Source organism: Notamacropus eugenii, chromosome 3, assembly GCF_028372415.1.
Source record: "Notamacropus eugenii isolate mMacEug1 chromosome 3, mMacEug1.pri_v2, whole genome shotgun sequence".
Taxonomy (NCBI): Eukaryota; Metazoa; Chordata; class Mammalia; order Diprotodontia; family Macropodidae; genus Notamacropus; species Notamacropus eugenii.
The window spans coordinates 317,547,788-317,568,103 of record NC_092874.1 but is presented as its reverse complement, the minus strand read 5'-3'; the positions used below and the strand labels follow the sequence as shown (position 1 = coordinate 317,568,103).

The 20,316-nt window shown below is 39.6% G+C and overlaps 1 protein-coding gene across 2 annotated transcripts in view; it reads left to right on the top strand.

Moving 5' to 3' along the window:
• The first annotated feature begins 1,330 nt into the window (after positions 1–1,330).
• The window catches only part of ZCCHC7 (zinc finger CCHC-type containing 7), a 274,677-nt gene continuing 255,691 nt past the window's right edge, over positions 1,331–20,316 (top strand). The window contains exons 1-2 of one of the 2 annotated variants that reach the window (XM_072596781.1): positions 1,331–1,461; positions 12,248–12,875. In XM_072596781.1, coding sequence (XP_072452882.1) covers positions 12,269–12,875 — 607 coding nt within the window. In that variant the 5' untranslated portion in view covers positions 1,331–1,461; positions 12,248–12,268. The remainder of the gene's footprint in view (positions 1,462–12,247; positions 12,876–20,316) is intronic. The other variant, XM_072596780.1, reaches the window with a different exon arrangement.

The window sequence follows — 20,316 nt, the reverse complement described above, 5'->3', positions numbered from 1 at the left end:
AGTATCAGTTGATTCATTCAAAGAGACTGAATAACATATATTTTCCTTTTGAAGTATTGCATGAAGTTGTTCTGTTACGTTGAAGCCTAATTCACATTGCTGATGAGTTTTGGTTCTCCTTGAAAGAGGCAGTTTGTACTTTGAAAGGAGGCAGACAGGATTAAGTGACTTGAGGCCGGCCCTGCACTCTTGTTGCCCCGCTGACCTCCCAGCTACCACCCTTTCTTTTACTGGACACCTTTTTTCCCCCTCTTAGTTCTAACGCCTTCCTTCTTTTAATTATGTCTTCTTTATTAGGTAGCTGGCTTTGCAGTCACCTGCCTATTGACTTTTAAGCTCTTTGAGGGCAGTGACCGCCTTTGACCTCTATGTTTCCCCCGGCTTAAGCAGTTTCTGCTTAATAACCTGATTGATTAAATTTAATGATTTTTAATTATTCAAATTATTATTCAAATTATTCAGGTGAATGAGCTAAGTTGGACACTCCTTCAAAATCACAATTTAGCACCTGAAGGTTTAATAATTAAGGTTTAATTCAGAGGTGGGGAACCTGCGGCCTGGAGGCCACGCACGGCCCTCTAGGTCCTCTGTGACAGAATCCAAACTTCACAGAACAAATCCTTTTTTAAATTATTTTAAGGCTCAATTATTATTATTAAGCTTTAAGTTTCCATATTAAGAAACTTCACCTAGGAGTCTTCTACTAGCTGAGTAGAGGAGCTTCAAAATGGGCCCAAACCGCCAGAAGCGCTCTGGCTAATAAGGGGTCCTAAAAGCCAGACGCCCCTTTCCCCACGCGAGACTCAGGGAATCCCTTCCAGTGCCCACGGGCCGGAGGCGGGATGACGAAAAGGCCGATGGTTCGGCTTTCCCGGGGATTCCCGTCAGCCCCTCGCTTTCCTCTTCTTGGCCCAGCATCCGGGGCCTCTCAGGGTGAGGGAGAAGGGAGGGAGGCCGCGCAAGGCCCGTCCTCGGGGGATGATGGGAGTTGTAGTCGCTGCGGGAAGCCTCTGCCATCTCCCTTTTCTCCCAACCTCAAGTTCAGCCCCAGGAGCTCGAGGCCCCACGGCCGCGCTCAGCAAAGACGGCTGCCTACTCCTCCGCCTCAGGGGCTCGCGGAGACGGCCTCACGGACAGCTCCCGAGACCCCTGGGCCCTGGGGCGAAGAAACTCCAGTTGGGGGAGCGGGGGTACAAGAGAGGCGAAAAGGAAGCGTTCAATGAGATCGGGAAGGCTGGGAATGGGGGGAAGAAGAGGAGGGAGCTCGCAGGGGAAAACGGGTCGGGTGCAGACACACACAGCTCCTACGCATGCGCGGAAACTGGCTTTCTCCGGAAGTGCGTCTCCTGAGCCGTAATACGTGCTCGAGGCTCCGCCCCCGCGAGCTTGTCCCCGCCTTCTCCGCTCCTTTGAGCGATTCGGTTCCTGGTTGGTGCTTCCTGGTCGCAGCCGCGGCAGTGAGTATGTGACGGACCCGGTCCGCCTCTGAAGGGGTCCTGGCTCGGGGATGTGCACGTGCTCCGTCCTCGCCCTTTCGCCCCTCCGCTGTCCCCGGCCGCCCGTCAGTCACCGCTCGGCCGCCCGGCCGTCCCCTCCCCCGCGCCCCGGCCCGCGCCTGGCCCTCGACGGCGGCGGCCACCACGCAGCCTCCTCGCGGGGACCGTTGGTCTCCCGGAGCCGCGGGAGATGGGGCGGGGCGTGGGCGTGGGCCCTGGCACCTCCCCCCATCCCCCACCTCCCTGGTGGTGTGTATGGGGGGGGGGGTCCGGGGCCCGAGCACCCGCGTGGGGCTTCCCACTAGGTTTCCCCCGGGCCGGGCCACAAGAGGAGGGGGCTCCTGCGGTGAGCACCGCCCGGAGCTGGTTTTAGGGACTGTGGTCACTTCCGGAGCTTGCCCGGGGGTTTTCCCGGACCCCACACTTAAGGGAGATCAAGTGCAGTTAACTATCTCCCGCTGCAGCCAAGGCGACGGAAGAGCTCCCGGGGACTTAAAAAAATAAACTTGTAAAGAGCTTGAACCATCCTTGGGGACCCCCCCCCCCCCAAGAAGTACTTTCTCTGCCCCTTGTAACGTTACCGCACTGTGCTCTTGTCAGTATTGGGTATTTTGGGGAAGGAACACGCTGATCAATGATGTGCTTTGGAGTGCGGGGTGAGGGAAGGACTTAGAGTGGGGAGGTAGGTGTTAAAGGGGAGATGGCCAGTGACCCCGAGGAGGGAAGATCCCCGCTTGTCAGGCAGTGGGGATACTGAACTGAGCCCATGTGTTCACCCTCAAGCCTTTTTTTTTTCCCCCATCTTTCTCCTTTTTGTGGTCAGTGTTTGAACACTTGTTTGGATGTTCCACCCCTGCCAGGAATGATTAAAGTCTGAATAGTATTACAGCGTTAGAGATTCTTTTTTGTGTTTTGAGGTTTGCTGTCAGAGTATATCTGAAATTTTAGGGTGAAAAAACAAATTTGCTGGCCCTTGGCCCCCATGTTGGATTTGCTTGGACCCAAATCAGGGTACATATAATAAATCAGGGTACCTATGGGCCGATAGTTGTGTGAAATTCATTTCCATGGGAAAGCACAACAGTAGCTCTGTGAGGGTAGCTTGCTTCTTGAACTTGTAATGGAAAACAAGCAGAGAATACTTTATAGGATGATATTTTGGAGCTGAAAGTGACGGTAGAGATTATTAATGAAAACCTAGGTAAGCCTATGTGGATTAGGTTGCATAGTGTTTTTTTTTTTTCATAGTTCAAGTTGCAGGTAATGAAAATGAAATGCAGGTAATGAAAATCTACTCCTACTTTTAATTGGAAAGGATCTTTTCTGTTACACTGTCCTAGACATTTACTGCTTTGTAGAACTTTGTAGAACTTGAGAATTTACTCCCTGTTTCAGTTCTGCCCAGAGTGTTCACTGTTAAGCAGTTTTTTCAGTTTCCTTAGGAAGTTTAAGGCCTCTTTGTTTTCCAAATCTTTGTGCTACCAAGACTAGTTACTTAGAATCCTGTGATAATTTTTTGTCTTGGAGTCCTTCTAGTACCTGAGAATCTGAGGACTCTAAAATGGAGTGTACATAGAGATTTTAAAAACTATTTATTTAGTTCAGTTATAGACTTTTCCTCCTAATTAAAAATTACTGTTTTCATTACAGTCCCTCATACTGTTCATCTTCAAGAAAATGCAATACCTACAAAACCATTTTAGGTGTTTAAATCAGCGTAATTTTATAGCTGGACGAATAGCAAATGAAAGGCTTATTTTATGCCCTCTACATCCCTCTACAGAAGGATCCCTCTGATTACTTGTGAAAGTATTGGGAATTCTTCACATTTAGGTCTGGAGCAAACGATAAACATTTTATATACTTAAATGAAAGTTTTTTGTAAAGCAAATTAAATACATTTGAATTTAATTAGAGTTGTAACTCAAACTAAAAAAAGCCTCAGGCAAATCTCTGAGCAGGCATACATAATCTAAACAGATTGCAAGTTCTAGTGAGCACAGCTTTCAAGTATGGAAGGTACAAAATCCTCTTAATCAAAGGCCACAGGGGCCCAAAAGCTAAATTTATTTTCCAGTGTTTCAGTAACAGGCTCAGATAGGAGGTTTAGCAGATCTTATTATGTGTCTGTAGTTCACTTTTGGCATAAATACATGGGTGTGCCTATGGCTATATTCTTAATCCTTTCCCTTTAGGAGTATTCCAAGAGGAATTCAAAATTTTAAGTTTGTAATTTGGGTATTTAATTTTTTTCTTTGTTACATGGTCTTATGGATCCCATGTGAACTTTAAATAAAGCATAATTCTTTTTGATTTTAAAAAGATTAAGTTTCCTATTAAAGAAGAATGAAAAGGGTTTACTTTCATATTTGTAACATTTTAAGGTGCACATATTCTGCAGAGACTGGCATTTGAATATGAACTGATAAAAATTATGAAAATTAGAATTCGGATAGTCACAGTCACACTGTAAGAGCACAGGGAAATGAGGGACCTATTATAAAAGTATTACAAGTATACCCTAACCTTTATAGTGAGAAAAGTCTAAGTTGTTCTGTTTTTTTTGGGGGGAAAAAAATCAGAATATAAAATCTTCCTGATATTTAAGTAAGGAATCCGGAGATTAAATGTATCACTTCTTTCCCTAACACTATTTAGTTTTTGGTTATATTGATTAAGTGGCAGAAATGGATAACTTGTACTGTATCTCATTTGTAACTGAATAGCTTTTCTATAGCTTGTGGGAAAGGAGAAGGGAACATTTTGTGAACACCTATACTGTGCTAAGTACTTTACAAATACTATGTGATTTGATCCTCCCAATAACCTTGGGGGGTAGGTGCTATTATTATCCACATTTTACATAGGGAATCTGAGGCAAATAGAGCTTCAGTGACTTGCCCAGGTCGTACAGTTATTAAGTGTCTAAGGCCAGATTTAAAGTCAATCAATCAGTCAATATTTGTTAAACACCCATGCCAGGCATTGTGTTAAGCACTGGGGAAACAGAGGCAAAAGACAGTCCCTGCCCTCACAGAGCTTACAGTCTTTTTTTTTCACTTAATAGTATTTTATTTTTTTCCAGTTACATGTAAAGATAATTCACTTTTGAATTATCTTTACATGTAATGAATTCACCTTTCATTTTTGTTAAGATTTGGAGTTCCAGATTTTTGTCTCTCCCTCCCTTCCATCACCCCTCCCCAGACGGCAAGCAGTCTGTTATAGGTTATACACATACAATCATGTTAAACATATTTCCACATTAGTCATGTTGTGAAAGAAGAATAAAAACAAAAAGGAAAAACCACAAGGAAGAAAAAACAAAAATCAAAATGAAAATAGTGTGCTTAGATCTGCATTCAGACTCCATAGTTCTTTCTGTAGATGTGGCTGGCATTTTCCATCTTGAGTCTTTTGGAATTGTCTTGGATCGTGATATTGCTGAGAAGAGCTAAGCCTTTGGATCATTATACAGTGTTGCTGTTACTGTGTACTGTGTTCTAGTTCTGCTCACTTCACTCAGCATCAGTTCATGTAAATCTTAAGGAACTTACAATATAATGGGGAAGACAGCACACAAATAAATATAAAGAATAATAATAGAGGGAATGAAGTAGTGTTAATGGGGATTGGCCAGGGAGATTAGGAGGTAGAGGTTAGGAGATAGCATTCTAGGCATGAGAAATGGTTAGAGAAATTGCCCAGAGGCAAGAATGGACTGTCTGGTTTGTAGAACAACCTGGAAGCCAGTATTACTGGATCCATGAGTATGTGGCAGAAAGTAAAGTATCAAGATACTGAAAAGATAGGAGGAGATTAGGTTATTAAGGACTAAACAGAAGATTTTTGTTATATTTGATCCTGGAGGCAATAGGTAACCACTGGAATTTACTGAGGTGAGTGACTTTATTGAATCACATGGTAGGACACCTGTGGTTAAGAAAAATCACTTTGGTGGCTGAACAGATTAGAGTGGGGAGAGACTTGAGTCAAGCAGACCTACAAGCAGGCATCTCAAGAAATGAAATGATGAAGGTCTGTGCTAAAGTGGTATTAGTTGTATAGTAGAGAAGGGTGTGTAGAGGGAGAAGTTGCAAAGATGAAATGGACAGATTGGGTACCAACAGATTGGCTATGGGGGGTGCAATATAGTAAGGAGTCTAGAATAATTCCTAGGTTGCAGCCTTGAGGGGCTGGGAGGATATTCTGATAATGCTTATTCCCTACAGTAATAGGGAAGGGAGAAGGTGGGGAGGGTTCAAGGAAAAAGATAGTGAGCTCTATTTTGGACATACCTAGTTGAAGATGTCTGCTGGACATCCAGTTTGAGGTATCTGAAAGGCAGATGGATATGTGAGATTGGATGTTAACAGAGGAATTGGAGTAGCAATAGGTAGATTTGAGAATCTTCAGAATAGAGATTAAGTCTTTTAAGAGAGTGGGAGCTGATGACATCACCAGGTAAAAGTAGTGTAGAGTAAAAAGAGAAGAAGGCCCAGAATGAGAGTGCCTGGGGTTAAAAAGCATGATCTGGATGGGGATCTAGCGAAAAAGACTGAGAAAGACTAGTCAGATGGGAAGGAGAACCAGGAGATACTGGTGTCCTGAAAACCTAGAGAGAAGAGAGTATCAAGGAGTGATCAACAGTGTCAAAGGCTGCCGAGAGGTCACGGAGAATGGAAATTGAGAAAGGCCATTGGATTTGGCTGCTAAGAGATAATTGGCAACTTTGGAGAGAGCAGTTCACCAGAATGATGTACTTGAAAGCCAGATTGTAAGGGGTTAAGAAGAGAGTGAAAGGAGAGGAAGTAGAGGCACCTATTGTGGACTGCCTGAGTTTAGTTGCAATGGACAGAAGAGATGCAGGATGATAGTGAGGATAGAATGATCAAGTGAGGGCTTTTCAGGATGAGGGAGATGTGGGTATGTTTGTAGGTTGTATGAAATGAACCAATAGACAGGGAGAGATTGGAGGAGACAGTATGGAATGGGATCACTTGTGCAAGTAGAAGGGTTAGCCTTGATGAGAAGTAGAGCCACTTCATCATGTGAGACAGGGGTGAAAGAGGAGATAGTGGCAGAAGACATCTGAATGATAGGAGGTCTGGAAGAGAGGAGAAAAGGGAGCTCATGGTGAATGGCCTCAATTTTAGGAATTTGGGTGTTAACCAACTTCAGGTGCAGTGCTTTATCCATTGTACCACCTAGGAACTTGGGGTCAGAAAACCTGGGTTCTGGCACTGCTGTCTTTACTCACGTGTGACCTGCATCCTTCTCTGCCCTCTTTTCCTTGTCTGTAAAATGAGGGAATTGGACTACATGATCTTGGAAGTCCCTTCTAACTTTAAAATGATACGATTTTTAAATTTTTTCCAGAAGTGTCACTTGAATTAGCATTTCATACATAGATTTTTGCCCAGTTTTTTACTTTTAGAGGACCAAAGAGATACTTTTCCTGATTCTCCATATTTTGGATAGTAGTTATTTATTATAGGTAGCTATGTTTCTTAGAGCTGAAGACCAGATGTCTGTTGATGTCCAGAGCAGGACGGTGTAGTTATTGAGTTCTTTTCATTTCTGTTTTCAAAGCTAAGCATTTGAGGTCTGCTTTAATGATAAATCCTTAGTAAACTAGTATTTCACGTTTGAGAGTCATAGCAGGAAATCCAGTCTTTTCAGTATCTTTGTTGGATGTCCTTGAGCAGGTAATTAAACATTTTAGTAAAAGTACATAGAGAAACAAATTTTATAACTATTATTCCCACCTCTGGGCACTACTTGATTTTTTTCTGTCTAGACCATACTATTTTTTTTTTTTTTAAAGACCATACCTTTTTTTGACATATTTTGAAAGGCTGTTTCAACCATGTGAGGAGGGAGAATGTTCCAGGTCTGGGGGGGAAACAGTCAGTGCAAAGACATCAGATCAGAAGATGGAGTGTGTGAGGATCATCAAGGAAACCAGCATTCCTGTAGAATACATAGAGGAAAGCAGAGCGTAAAAAGACTGGAAAGGTAGGAAGGGGCCAAGTTGTGAAGAGCCTTCTGTGCTAACCATAAGAATTTATATTTGGTCCTCAAGGTGATAGGGAGCTGCTGGAGTTAATTAAGTAGAGGAACTGACAAGGTCAGACCTACACTTTAAAAAAATAAGTTTAGCAGCTCTTTGGAGGATGAAGTGGAGTCAAATGAGACATGAAGAAGGGAGACTGATCGGAAGGATGTTGCAGTGGTCTAAGAGATGGAGGATGAGGCCTGAACTAGGGTGCTGTGTGAGGGGAGAGGAGGTATAGGAGAGATATCGTGAAGGTAGAAATGGCAACATTTGGCAACTGATTGCATGTGTGGTGTGAGTGAAAGTGTGTGATCAAGGATGACATCAAAGTTGCCAGTCTAGGTGAATAAGAGGACAGTCATGCTTTCAGTGATAAGAGGGAAGTTTGGAAGAGGGGAGGGTTTGGGGTTAAAGATCATAAATTCTATTTTGGATATGCTGAGATTCAGATGCCTGTGGGATATCTAGTTTGAGATGTCCAAAAGGTTGTTGGTATTATGAGATTGAAACTCTGAAGAAAGATTGGACTGGATGTGTAGAACTGGAAATCATCTCTGTAGTGATGCTAATGCAACCCATGCGAGTTGATGATGATATTGAGAAACATTGTTGGAAAAGAAGAAAAGAAAATCCTGGACCTCCTTGGAGTACATGCCCAGTTAGGGAGCATGATATGAGGATGATGATCCAGCAGAGGACACTGAAAAGGAAGAGTCAGACAGGTAGGAGAGTACTCAGTTAAGTACCTACTAGTTAAACACTGGGGATATAGAAAGAGACAAAAGACAGTCCCTCAAAAGATAGTTCTCAAGGAGCTCATATTCTAATGGGGGAAATATTACACAAATAAAAAAGTACAAATAAGCTATATATCAGGAAAAATGGAAAATAATTAAATGAAGGAATACAATAGAATTAAGAATAGTTAGGAAAGCCTTTCTGTAGGAGATGGAATTTTAATTGGGTCTTAAGGAGAACCAGGGAAGTTGGTAGGTGGAGATGAGAAGAGAGAGCATTTAAGGCATAGGGAACATGCTGGAGAAATGAAAATGCCCAGAGGCAAGAAATAGAATAGTCAGAAGACCAGTGTTACTGGATCAAAGAGTAAGTGGCATGGCAGGGAGTAAAGTGTAAGAAGCCTGAAAAATAGGAGGGGTTAGGTTATGAAGGGCTTTGAATACCAAACATAGGATTTTGAATTTGAAATCAATGGAGTTTATTGAGTAGGTGAGTGATTTTATTGAGTGACATTATTGAGTGACATGGCAGGATCTATGCTTAAGAAAAATCACATTGGTGGCTGAATGGAAGATAGATTGGAGTAGGGAGAGATTTGAGGCAGGCAGATCCATAAGCAGACTGTTGCAATAATTAAGGCCCTCATCAGAGTGGTAGTAGTGTCAGAGGAGAGAAGGGAGCATATAGGAGAGATATTGTAAAGGTGAAATCAACAGACCTTGGCAACAGATTGGAATTGGGATGGAGGGAATGTTGAGGGATAATGAAGAGGCAAGGATGACACCTAGATTGTGATCCTGAGGGACTGAGACGATGGTGTTGCACCCTACAATAACAGAGAAGTTGGGAGATGGGGAGACTTTAGGGAGAAAGATAATGAGTTCAGTTTTGAACATTTTAGTTGAAGATGTCTACTGGAGATGCACTTTGAGATATTTGAAAGGCAGTTGGAACTGCGAGACTGGGGGTTAGTTAGCAGAGAGTGGGGCAGGATAGATTGATTTGAGAATCTTCAGCATAGAAGTCATAATTAAATCCATGGAAGCTGATGAGATCGCCAAGTGAAATAGCATGAAAGGAGAAGAGAAGAGGGCCCAGGACAGAATCCTGTGGGACATCTAAGGTTGGAGGGCATGATCTGGATGAAGGTTCAGCAGAGGGAGATAGGAGGAGAACCAGGAGAGAGTGGTATCCTAAAAACCCTGAGAGAAGAAAGTATCAAGAGGAGAGGTTGCTCAGTAGTGTCAAAGGCTGCACAGAGGCCATTGAAACAGTGTCACAATAATCCAGAGGAGAGATTATGCAGGAGGAGAAGGTAGTCAGGTAGACTCAACTTATGTAAAGAGCTCAAGATGGATGAAGATCAAGAAAAATCCTTTAGATTTAGCAATTAGGAAGTCATTGGTAATTTTGGAGAGAGCAATTGGAGTTGAATTATGAGTTTAGAAGCCACATTTCAGATGGTTTAGAAGAGAGGAAGTGGAGGCACTGAATATAATAGCCTTTTCAAGTAGTTTAGCCAAGAAGGGAAGGAGAAATATAGGAGAATAATGGAGATGATAGGATCAAGTGAGAGTTTTTTGAGGATAGTTGAGACATGGCTACATGGATGGAACAAACCATTAGATTGGGAGAGACAAAGATTAGAGAGAAGTGTCTGATACTGGGGCAGTCTGTTAGAGAAGACGGTAAGAGATGGGATCAAGGGTACTTGTGGAAAGGTTTGTCTTTGCAAGGAGAAGGGCCACCACTTCGTCAGAGACTGATGGAGAGGAGATAGTGGGAAACAATATGAAAAGGAAGTTGAGGAGTTGAGAAGGACCTCTCTTCAAATAACCTCAACTTTTTTTGGCGCGGTATGAGGCAAGGACTTCAGCTGAGAAATTGGAGACAAAGGATGCTGTAGAAAGATTTAAGAGTCTTGGAGTTTGGAATAGTCATTGTGGTGAGTGAGAAAGAGTTGAACAGACAACAGAGGGAGGATTGTCTTACAGTTGAGATTTGATAACATAAATTTATAGTGAGCCCCAATCATTATGGCTTCATGATTTCATTTTCCTTTAGCAGCATGTGAATACAAGCAAAGGAAGTGAGTAATCCAGAGTTGTGATTTGGCAAAGTATGATCAGTGATACGATAACTGGCAAGGGATTTAAAAGGAGAGGATAGAATTAAAGTAAGAGGTTGAGATTGGCAAGTGAGAATGTAGCCAGTACGGGAGGGTCTGGTAAAGCATTGAGGGGTAGAGGAATTGCAGGTCCTGGTAGGGGGCAAAGTACAATATTAAGGATTATAAATGTAGGAAAGATGAAATGATGAAAGTCTGTGATCAGATAAAGGAATTTTGCAGTTCATTACATGGAATTGGAATACTTGTGGGGGATGGTAATATCAAGGGTATGAGCATCTCAATATGTAGCTGAGGTGGAAGGGAGGAGTGGTTTCATGGGAATTGAGTAGATTGAAGAACTTGGAAGATAGGATATTTAAAGGATTCCTTTCCTTCATCCCTTCTCCTGTTAGAGCATCAGTGCAGGAGTCAGGAGGACCTGAGTTCAAATCTCACCTCAGACACTTGATACTCACTAACTGTGTGACCTTGGGTAAGTCACTTAACCCCAGTTGCCTCATCCTGGGTCATCTCCAGTCATCCTGATGAATATCTGGTCACTGGATTCAGATGGCTCTGGAGGAGAAGTGAGGCTGGTGACCTGCACAGCCTTCCCTCACTCAAAACAAAGTCAAGTGCAAGTCATGTCATTATTTCTCTGATGGCATGGTCTTCGTCAGGCAACGAAGGACGAATACACATATTGTAGACAAGAGTAGTTGGGGAGGAGACAAAGACAGTGTGGGAGATATTGAACTGATTGCAAAAGGAGGGAGGATGGCCTACTCTTCTAGACAGACCCTAACCAGGGTTCATTTTATTCCCTACTTTCTGGAAATCTACTCTAGTGTTTCCTTCTATATGTGTACTTCTTCCCCAACCCCTTCCTTTCTGGCATAGTTCCCCAAATGTGTATTTTTACACATTTACTCCTTTACTGGAGTGTAAACTCCTAGAGGACAGGGATTGTCTTTGCTTTTATATTTGTGTCAATAGTGCTTAGAACTTAAATGCTTTTTCATTCATTCACTGTGTTCTTAAGGAGGCAGTATGGAAGGAACACTGGTTCTGGAGGCACACTTGGGTTCAGATTCTCTGCTACCTGTGGACCTTGGGCAAGTCACTTAACTTCCCTGGGCCTCAATGTCCCCAACTATAAAATGAGATTGAACTAGATGGCCTCTAAGGTCCCTTCCTCCCAGATCAGTGATCCAATCTTTCTCATGAGAAAAGTGGTAATCTTAATGGAACAGTTTGAATTGCTTTGAAAGCTACCCTTCCTTCTTGATAACTACTCAAAAGAGGTAATGTGATGGTTTAATGCAAAATAGAACACTAAGTTTGGAGACAGAAACCTTGGGTCCAGATCCAGACTCTGCTTTTATATTTCTTGTGTGATCTTGAGTAAGTCACTCTCAATTGAGGCCTCAGTTTCTTAATTGAAATGATGATGCTAGATTAGATGTTTTCTAGGCCTCTTTTACTTGGAATTTTTAACTCTATAAACTCCTTGTTAAACTGTGCTTTTAATATTAAACTCCCAGTGTTGCCAATGAATTTTTCCCCATGTAACACTTAAATATTTTCATGACACTTTTTTATCTATTTATTATTGAGACTGTTAGGCATATGGTATCAGAAATGTTTATATTTAACATGTCCCTAGTATCTCCTTTAATTTTTTAAAGTTATGTTATGGTTAAGTGAAAAGCCATTAAAAGATTAATTCCCAGGACTATCACATTTTCCTGATTTTGCTTTTATAATAACATGGCTATGTACTACTCAGATTTGACACCATTTTCCTGAACACTCATGTCCTTTGTATGATGCTGTCTTTTACAGCCTTAAGGTCGCTGCTTTTCCATGATGTTTGGCGGGTATGAGAATATAGAAGCTTATGAAGATGACCTTTACCGAGACGAATCATCCAGTGAACTGAGCGTTGATAGTGAAGTGGAATTTCAGCTCTATGGCCAAGTACATTACGCACAGGACCTTGGTGATGTCACTAGGGAGGAAGACAATGAAGAAAAGAACTCTGATGATACTGAGTTATTGAACATTAAAAAGACAAACCAGAAGAGCTTGATTGTTCTTTCAGATACCGATGTCATCCAGATATCAGATGGTTCAGAGGTGATCTCTTTGTCTGATGAAGATAGTGTCTACAGATGCAAAAGGAAGAACAGAGGAAGTCAGGTACTGGGAAGTCCGTGTGACCAGCACTCTGATGGACTGTCCAGAAAGAAATGTAAGAGAGGGATTAAGAAGTCTCAACGTGGAGAGAGGTCTGATGTGATTCAGGAAGTTATGGTTATAGAGGATAGTTCAAACGAAGAGAAGGAGATTACTATCTCTGAAAGTGGAGAAAGTGATGTGGAGAGCTGGATGTTATTGGGATGTGAAGTAGATGACAAAGATGATAACATTCTTCTCAACCTCGTGGGCTGTGAAACCTCTGTTGATGAAGGTTAGTAACATTTTACCCTTTTCGGTTAGTTATATTAACCATCTTCTCTCATCACTGAGAAGCACCATTGCCTCTAAAGAGATTCGTTTATGATGGTTGAGACCAGTGTATTGGGTTTTGTGACTGACAAAAGGTAGAATCATAAACATTTCCAATGTTAAATTTTATTCCTTACCTTTTTGTCTCTCATTGTTATTTCACATGAAGATGTCTCTTACCTTGTTCCTCTGATGCTAGTCTCGCAAAATTTCAGAACACTGAGACACTTACAGTTTCTTACTTCTCCTGCTGCATTGTTTAGGCACAGATTATTATTCCATCCAGCATAAACCCTTTACTACATCACCTATTATATTAGAAGATTCCTCTACTATGTAGCTTAGGGAAGAATTAGGACATTGTTACAAGACCAAAGCTAGACAGTATAGATTTTGGTAGGACAGGTAGTCCTACTAGTAGCCATGGAATTATAGAACTGGGTGGAGTACTTAACTTATGGTCAAGCAATAAAGGGGAAAACTGTGAAGAGCTTTAGGGCTAGGGTAGATACCAGTGTCATGAATTTGGGTTCCTTGAGTCTTCAGAACTCAGTATTTACATTGTTAGAATCATCATTTAGCACTGAAAACTTTTGTGACATTCTGAGGAAAGAATTGGACATTAAGTAAACTGTTGTAAGACTGATGAATAAAAAAAAAATCTGAAACGCTGAGGGATATATTTGCGTTTCATATTAAAAAAACTTTTTGAGTCCCTGCTACGTGTACGGGACTGTGGGGTACAGAAGTATAAGAAGTATTCCCAGACCTCAGGGAGATTATAGTTGGGAAACTCTGTGTGTGTGTGTGTGTGTGTGTGTGTGTGTGTGTGTGTGTGTACACACACACACACACACATATATGAAATAATTAACAATATAAGAAATAATTAGCAATGTCAGATAGTATATGATAAGTAGTAAATAAGTGATATAACAGAGTGTATACTATGGAAGTTCAAATGAGTTTGAAAACTCTCTAGGCTAATATCCGATGGAACTTGAGCTGAACTTTGAAAAACAAGGAAAAGTAAAATGAGCCAGGAGCAAGGGGAAGGTATTCCAAATTAGTGGTCTATATGTGTCATGTTCCAGGATCAATTAAGTGACAAGTAATTTTTAAAAGTTGATACAGCATTTGTATATACCAGCAAATAATATCTTTTGGCAAACTTTAGCAGAAGTACACATTGATATCTGCAGTATGTGTTTTGATCTGTAGATTTAAATTGAGCCAAAGAAAGGAAATATTTGCATCTCAATTAATTTAGATAGCCATATATTGCCTACCTTGACTATTACAAAATTCAAGTCAGTTCGGTGTTTATTGGTGTGACACTAACATTGGTGTTGAATGTTTGAAGTTTAATTCGTTTGTATTTTAATTATTATGAATTATCAACATATTTTTCTTGTATTCTTTAGCTACTGAAGTAACTTCAAATATTTCAGAATTTTCAGACTTACCTGATGTGCTTTTATTAAACTAATAGCAACCACATTTTTTTATAAGAAAGTTCTAAGACTATTAACTCTTCTAGTGGCTGACATGTATAGAGCACTTAGTTTTAAAAGTGATTTATCCGTATTTTTATTTGATCCTCACAGTAGTTTGTGAGGGAAAAAATGCAATTATTATTCTAATATTTCAGATGTAGAGAATTGCAGTTTGGAGATGGTGAGTTGCCCAAGGTCACATAGCAAGTGGCAGAGCTTGGATTGTAATCCAGGGACAGTGTGCAGACTAATAGGAATAGAGGGGAGGAAGGGGAAATATTCACTATTGTAGAAGATTGGAGACTTAGTTGGGATCAGATTATAGAGGGTATTGAATGACAAACTTAAAGAGTGGACTTGTCTAAGCACTGAGGAACCATTGAACCACTGAAGTTTTTTTGAGCAAGGGAATGATTAGGTATTTTAGTACTGGAGGCAGGGAGACTAATTAGGCTTTTTGTCATTTGGGTATGAGGAAATAAAAGATTTCAGGTGGTGGTTTGAATGAAAAGCTAGCAACAGGTGGAAAAGACAGTAGAAAGGAGTACTGTTAACTTGCCAGTATAGTTTAGAATGAGGAACTGTGATGTAACAGGATTAGATGTGATAGTTTTAAATAGAAACTGTGGTGTCACAGAATAGTTTTATGTATTAGTTAGACTCACTGAAGATGATGGTAGGAGATGGGTTAGAGAGGGAAATTAGATGCTGAAGTCATTGAGGACAAGGAAATTTATGTGTAGGGTGATAGGTGATAGTGACAGTGAAGTTGACATACTGCAAGTGAATAGTGTGGATTTGAGATGAGGAAAAGTGGACTAATTGTTCATTGTGATCAGTAGCACTGTGAAATCCAGGCTGACCCCTTGTCATTCAGATAAAGTGTTTCAGTTTTCTTTTCCATTGCAGGTGTGAAGTACAGTGTGGCATAATGAACATACCATTATTGTGTTGAGTAGTTTCCTCTTTTTTTTTTTTTGACTTCGGCTATAAGGTATGGCTGGCTGGATATCAAAAGGGCTGTAATTGGAGCAAATGTGATGTAGGAAATAAGGGATAAATATCAATAAAAATAAGACTTCTCCCTCTAAAGAAGTTGCAGTGGCTCTTTCTAGGATAAAATACAAAGCTTTGTATAGAAGGTCGTACTTGAGCTACATCTTAAAGGAAGGAGAAGGATTCTGTGAAGTGGAGGCGTAAGCCTTAGTGTTGCATTTGCAAAATGGAACCAGAACTATAATCACATTTTCCAGTACTGATATATGCATAGTAAGTTTTCTACAAGGTTGCTTGTAGAACATCTTTCTACAAGATTTTCTACAGTACTCAGACATTAGGATTGGTCAGTGCAAAGATATAGAAATGGGAGAGGAGCGATGTGAGGAATAGCAGGGAGGGCACTTGGGCTGATTGTGCACTGTGAGAAGAGGGAGATCTGGAGTGAGGCTAGAAGACAAATTGGGGTGAGGTTGTGAAGTACTTTAAAATCTAAATGGAGTTTATATTTGATCTGAGAGGTAATAAAGAATCACTGGAGTTTATTGAGTAGGGTAGTGATATGGTTAGGTCTACACTTAAGGAAGATCACATTGGCAGTATTGTAGAGGATGGACTCGAGTGGGTAGAGACTTGAGTGAAGGAAACCACTTAGGAGACTTTTGTAATAATTAATCTTAGGCAAAAGGTGATGAAGATTTGAATGTGGTGAATGTGAATAAAAAGAAAGGGTTGAATGAGAGAGATGTTGTGAAGGTAGAACTGACAAGATTTGGCAGCTGATTAGATTGGTGAGATAGAGGGTGAGGAAACAAGGATGATGCCAAAGTTAAAAACCTGAGAGGCTGGAAGAATGGTGGTACCTTTGAAAGAAATGGGGGTGTTAGAGCCAACTAGATGTCTTGATGCAGGACTGGGAGCTGAGGTTAAGCCTTGAAGTACACTTAACAATTAAATCACATATAATGTTTATAAAGGTCTAGAGTCTTAAGTCTTGTTTTCAGCCTGTGGTCTTATTATTTTCTCATAAATTTTGTTGTGTTTTTCCTGTAGTTGTGTTTGTTGACATTTTTCTAATATGACTTTTTATTTAATATTTTCTTCCTTGTTTGTATTATTTAATTGGCATAGGGAATTTCTGATGATAGAACTCTTGCTAGCAGTGCAAATAAGCATTTGCTCTGTACTTTATAGTCTTAAACAGTAGCTGGGACAATGAAAAGTTTAGTAACTTGTTCAGGGTCATACATTAAATATATGTCAGATGCAGAAATTGGAAACATTTTCCAGCTCCATCCATTGTGCATCACTACCTCTGTGTAGTTACTTGGTTTACAGAACGATGCTTGTATTTCTGTGTACTTGTGTACATATCTGTTTCCTGGTCATTAGTGAAGAATATTAGTTTGAAGAAGACCTAAGTAATACCTAATATATCTCACTAATTGCATATTGCATACTTATACATTAGAGCTCTGTTGGTTCAATGGATAGGTCCAGTGAGAGTGAGGATAAAACAAACAACCCAAGTTTAATGCTCCCATACATTACCACAGTCCAAAGCATTTTGATTCTGTTGCATACCAATCAAGAGGTACTTCTGGTAACCAGTGAGCCCTACGGTCCCTTCCTGCTTTAAATCTGTATGTCTATAGTGATTCAATTTCCTGAAAAATTGATACCAAACAACTTGTTCTTTTATTTTTTTTAAATTTCTATATTTTATTTTTTTCAATTACATGTAAAAGTAATTATAAACATTAAGTTCTTAAGATTTTGAGTTCCAGATTCTCTCCCTCTCCCCTCATTGAGAAGGCAAGCAATTTGATATAGATTATACATGTACAGTCATATAAAACATTTTCGTATTAGCTGTGTTGTGAAAGAAAATGAAAAAAAAGAACAAGAAAAATAAAGTAAAAAAATTTTCTGCTATCTGCTTTGTCTTCCTCAGCTTTTCTCTGGAAGTGGATAGGATTTTTCATTATAAGTCCTTCAGAATTTTCTTGAATTACTGTATAGCTGAAAATAGCAAAGTCATTCACAGTTGATCATTGTGCAGTATTTCTGTTACAGTGTACAATGTTCTCCTAGTTCTGCTCCCTTCAGTTTGCATCAGCTCATAGGAGTTTTTCTGAAACCAACTGGCTTTTTATTTCTTATAGCACAATAATCTTGTTTCTTTCCAATTAATAAGACATATTGAGAACTGATTAATATTTAGTATTTTCTCTTTCAAATAATCATTATCACTTTATAAATAACAGAATAGAATTAGAGTTTACATGATTTTGTTAACTTTAAAGCAGCTTTTTAAAAATTCACAACAGTTTTTATTGTGTCATTTTGTGCATTGTCTTTTGTAACAGTAACCATTTTTATCCTTACGTGCTAATAGGAAGAAACCCCAGTAAAATTTTTTTAAAAATCAGTTGTATCTGAGAGAAAATGTAAAACTTTTTCAGGGCCCTATCTCACTCCCATTCTGAAAACCCCATGGAGGGTTTAGTGTATTTCCTTGTGCAAAGAAGTGGTTCAGTAAATATTTCACATGGACATTTAAAAAAAAAATGTTTCCTAATTCATTATCAGTATATGCAAATATTTATTAAGCACGCACTAGGTATAGATTCTTGTGTTAGGCACTGAAGTACAGAATGTTGTGATGATATTCCTTCCCTCGAGGTTCTTTTTTTGTTTTGTTGTTTTTGGCGAGGCAGTCGGGGTTAGGTGATTTGTCCGGAGTCACATAACTAGTAAATGCCAACTGTTTGAGTCTGGATTTGAACTCAGGACCTCCTGACTCCAGGACCACTGCTCTTTCCATTGTGGCACCTAGCTGCTCTGCCCCTTTACCCACCATGATTCTTAGAGTTTCTTCAGGGAGGCAAAGGTAAATAACAATACAAAATAGAATATATAAATATTAACTATGTGGTATATACAAAAAAAAAGAACCAGAAAAATAAAGAAAGTACAAATAGGATTCTTTGATCTGCATTCAGACTTCCTCAGTTGTTTGCTGGAGGTGGATCGCATCTTTCATCATAAGTCTTAAAGAGTTGTCTTGGATTATTGTATTGCTGAGAAGAGCTAAGTCATTCCTAGTTGATCATTGTGTGTACGATGTTCTTCTGGTTCTGTTCGCTTCACTTTGCATCAGTTCCTATGAGTTTTTCTGAAACTAACCAGCTTGTTATTTCTTATGGCACAGTAATATTCCATCACAATCATATACCACAACTTGTTCAGCCATCCCCCCATTTCTGGGGGTGGATTCCCTCAATTTCCATGCCACCACAAAAAAAGATGCTATAAATATTTTTGTATATATTGGTCATTTTCCTTTTTTTTTTTTAATGATCTCTTTGGGATATAGACCAAGTAGTGGTATTTCTGAATTAAGGTGTATGTGCAATTTTATAGCCCTTTGGGCATGGTTCCGAATTGTTCCCCAGAATGGTTGGATCAGTTCACAGCTTTACCAATAGTGCATTGGTGTCCCAATTTTTCCACATGCCCTCTAGCATTTGTCATTTCTCTTTTCTGTTATATTAACCAATCTAGTAGATATGAGATGGTACCTCAGAATTGTTTTATTTTTCATTTCTCTAATCAGTAGTGATTTAGACCATTTTTTCATGATTATAGAAGCTTTGATTTCTTCTTCTGAAAACTACCTGTTCATATCCTTTTGACTATTCATCACTTGGGGAATGACTCATATTCTTATAGATTTGACTTGATTCTTTATATATTTGAGAAAAAAATTTTTATCAGAGAAACTTGCTCTAAAAATTTTCTCCCAGTTTTCTTCTTGTAATCTTGGCTGCATTGGATTTGTTTATATAAAAACTTTCACATTTAATATAATAAAAATTATCCTTTTACATCCCATAATGCTTTCTCTATTTTATTTTGTCACAAATTCTTCTCTTATGCATAAATCTGACAAGTAAAATATTCTATGCTCCCTTAATTTGCTTTTAATGTCCTCCTTTGTCTAAATTATGTACCTGTTTTGACCTTATCTTGGTGTATAGAGTGTGAGGTCTATACCTAGTTTCTGTCAAACTGCTTTTCAGTTTTCCCAGAAATTTTTGTGTTTCAGATAGCAAGCTCTTGTCCCCAAAGCTTGGATCTTTGGGTTTATCAAACACTGGGTTACTGTGGTCATGTATTGTGTATCTAATCTATTCCGCTGGTCCCTAACTCTATTTTTTAGCCAAAACCAAAATGTTTTGATGATTACTAATTTGTAGTACAGTTTGAGATCTGATACTGGTAGGCCACCTTCCTTCACATTTTTTTCATTGATTCCCTTGGTGCTCTTTAACCTGTATTCTTCCATATGAATTTTGTTATTTTTTCTAGCTCTATAGAATATTTTTTTGGCAATTTGATTGATATGGCACCGGATAAGTAAAGTCATTTAAGTAGAATTGCCATTTTTGTTATATTGGCTCAGTCTGCCCTTGAGCAATTAATATATTTTCAGTTGTTTAGATCTGTTTGTGTGAAAAGTATTTTGTAATTGTGTTCATAGTAGTCCCTGGGTTGGGCAGGTAGATTCTCATGTATTTTGTATCATCTACAAATGGAATTTATCAGTTTCTTGCTGCTGGACTTAGTTGATAATATATAGAAATGCTGATGATTTCTGTGGGTATTTTTTTTTTTTTATATGCTGCAATTTTGCTTAAGTAGTTTTTTCTGTTTTGAGATAACCATATAGTTTTTGTTGTCTTTGTTATTGTCAGTTATACTGATAGTTTTCCTAAACTTGAACCACCCCTGCCTTCATGGTATAAATCTAACTTGGTCATAGTGTATGATCTTTGTGATATTTTGCTATAATCTCCTTGCTGGCATTTTATTTAACATTTTTGCATCAATATTCATTAAGAAAAT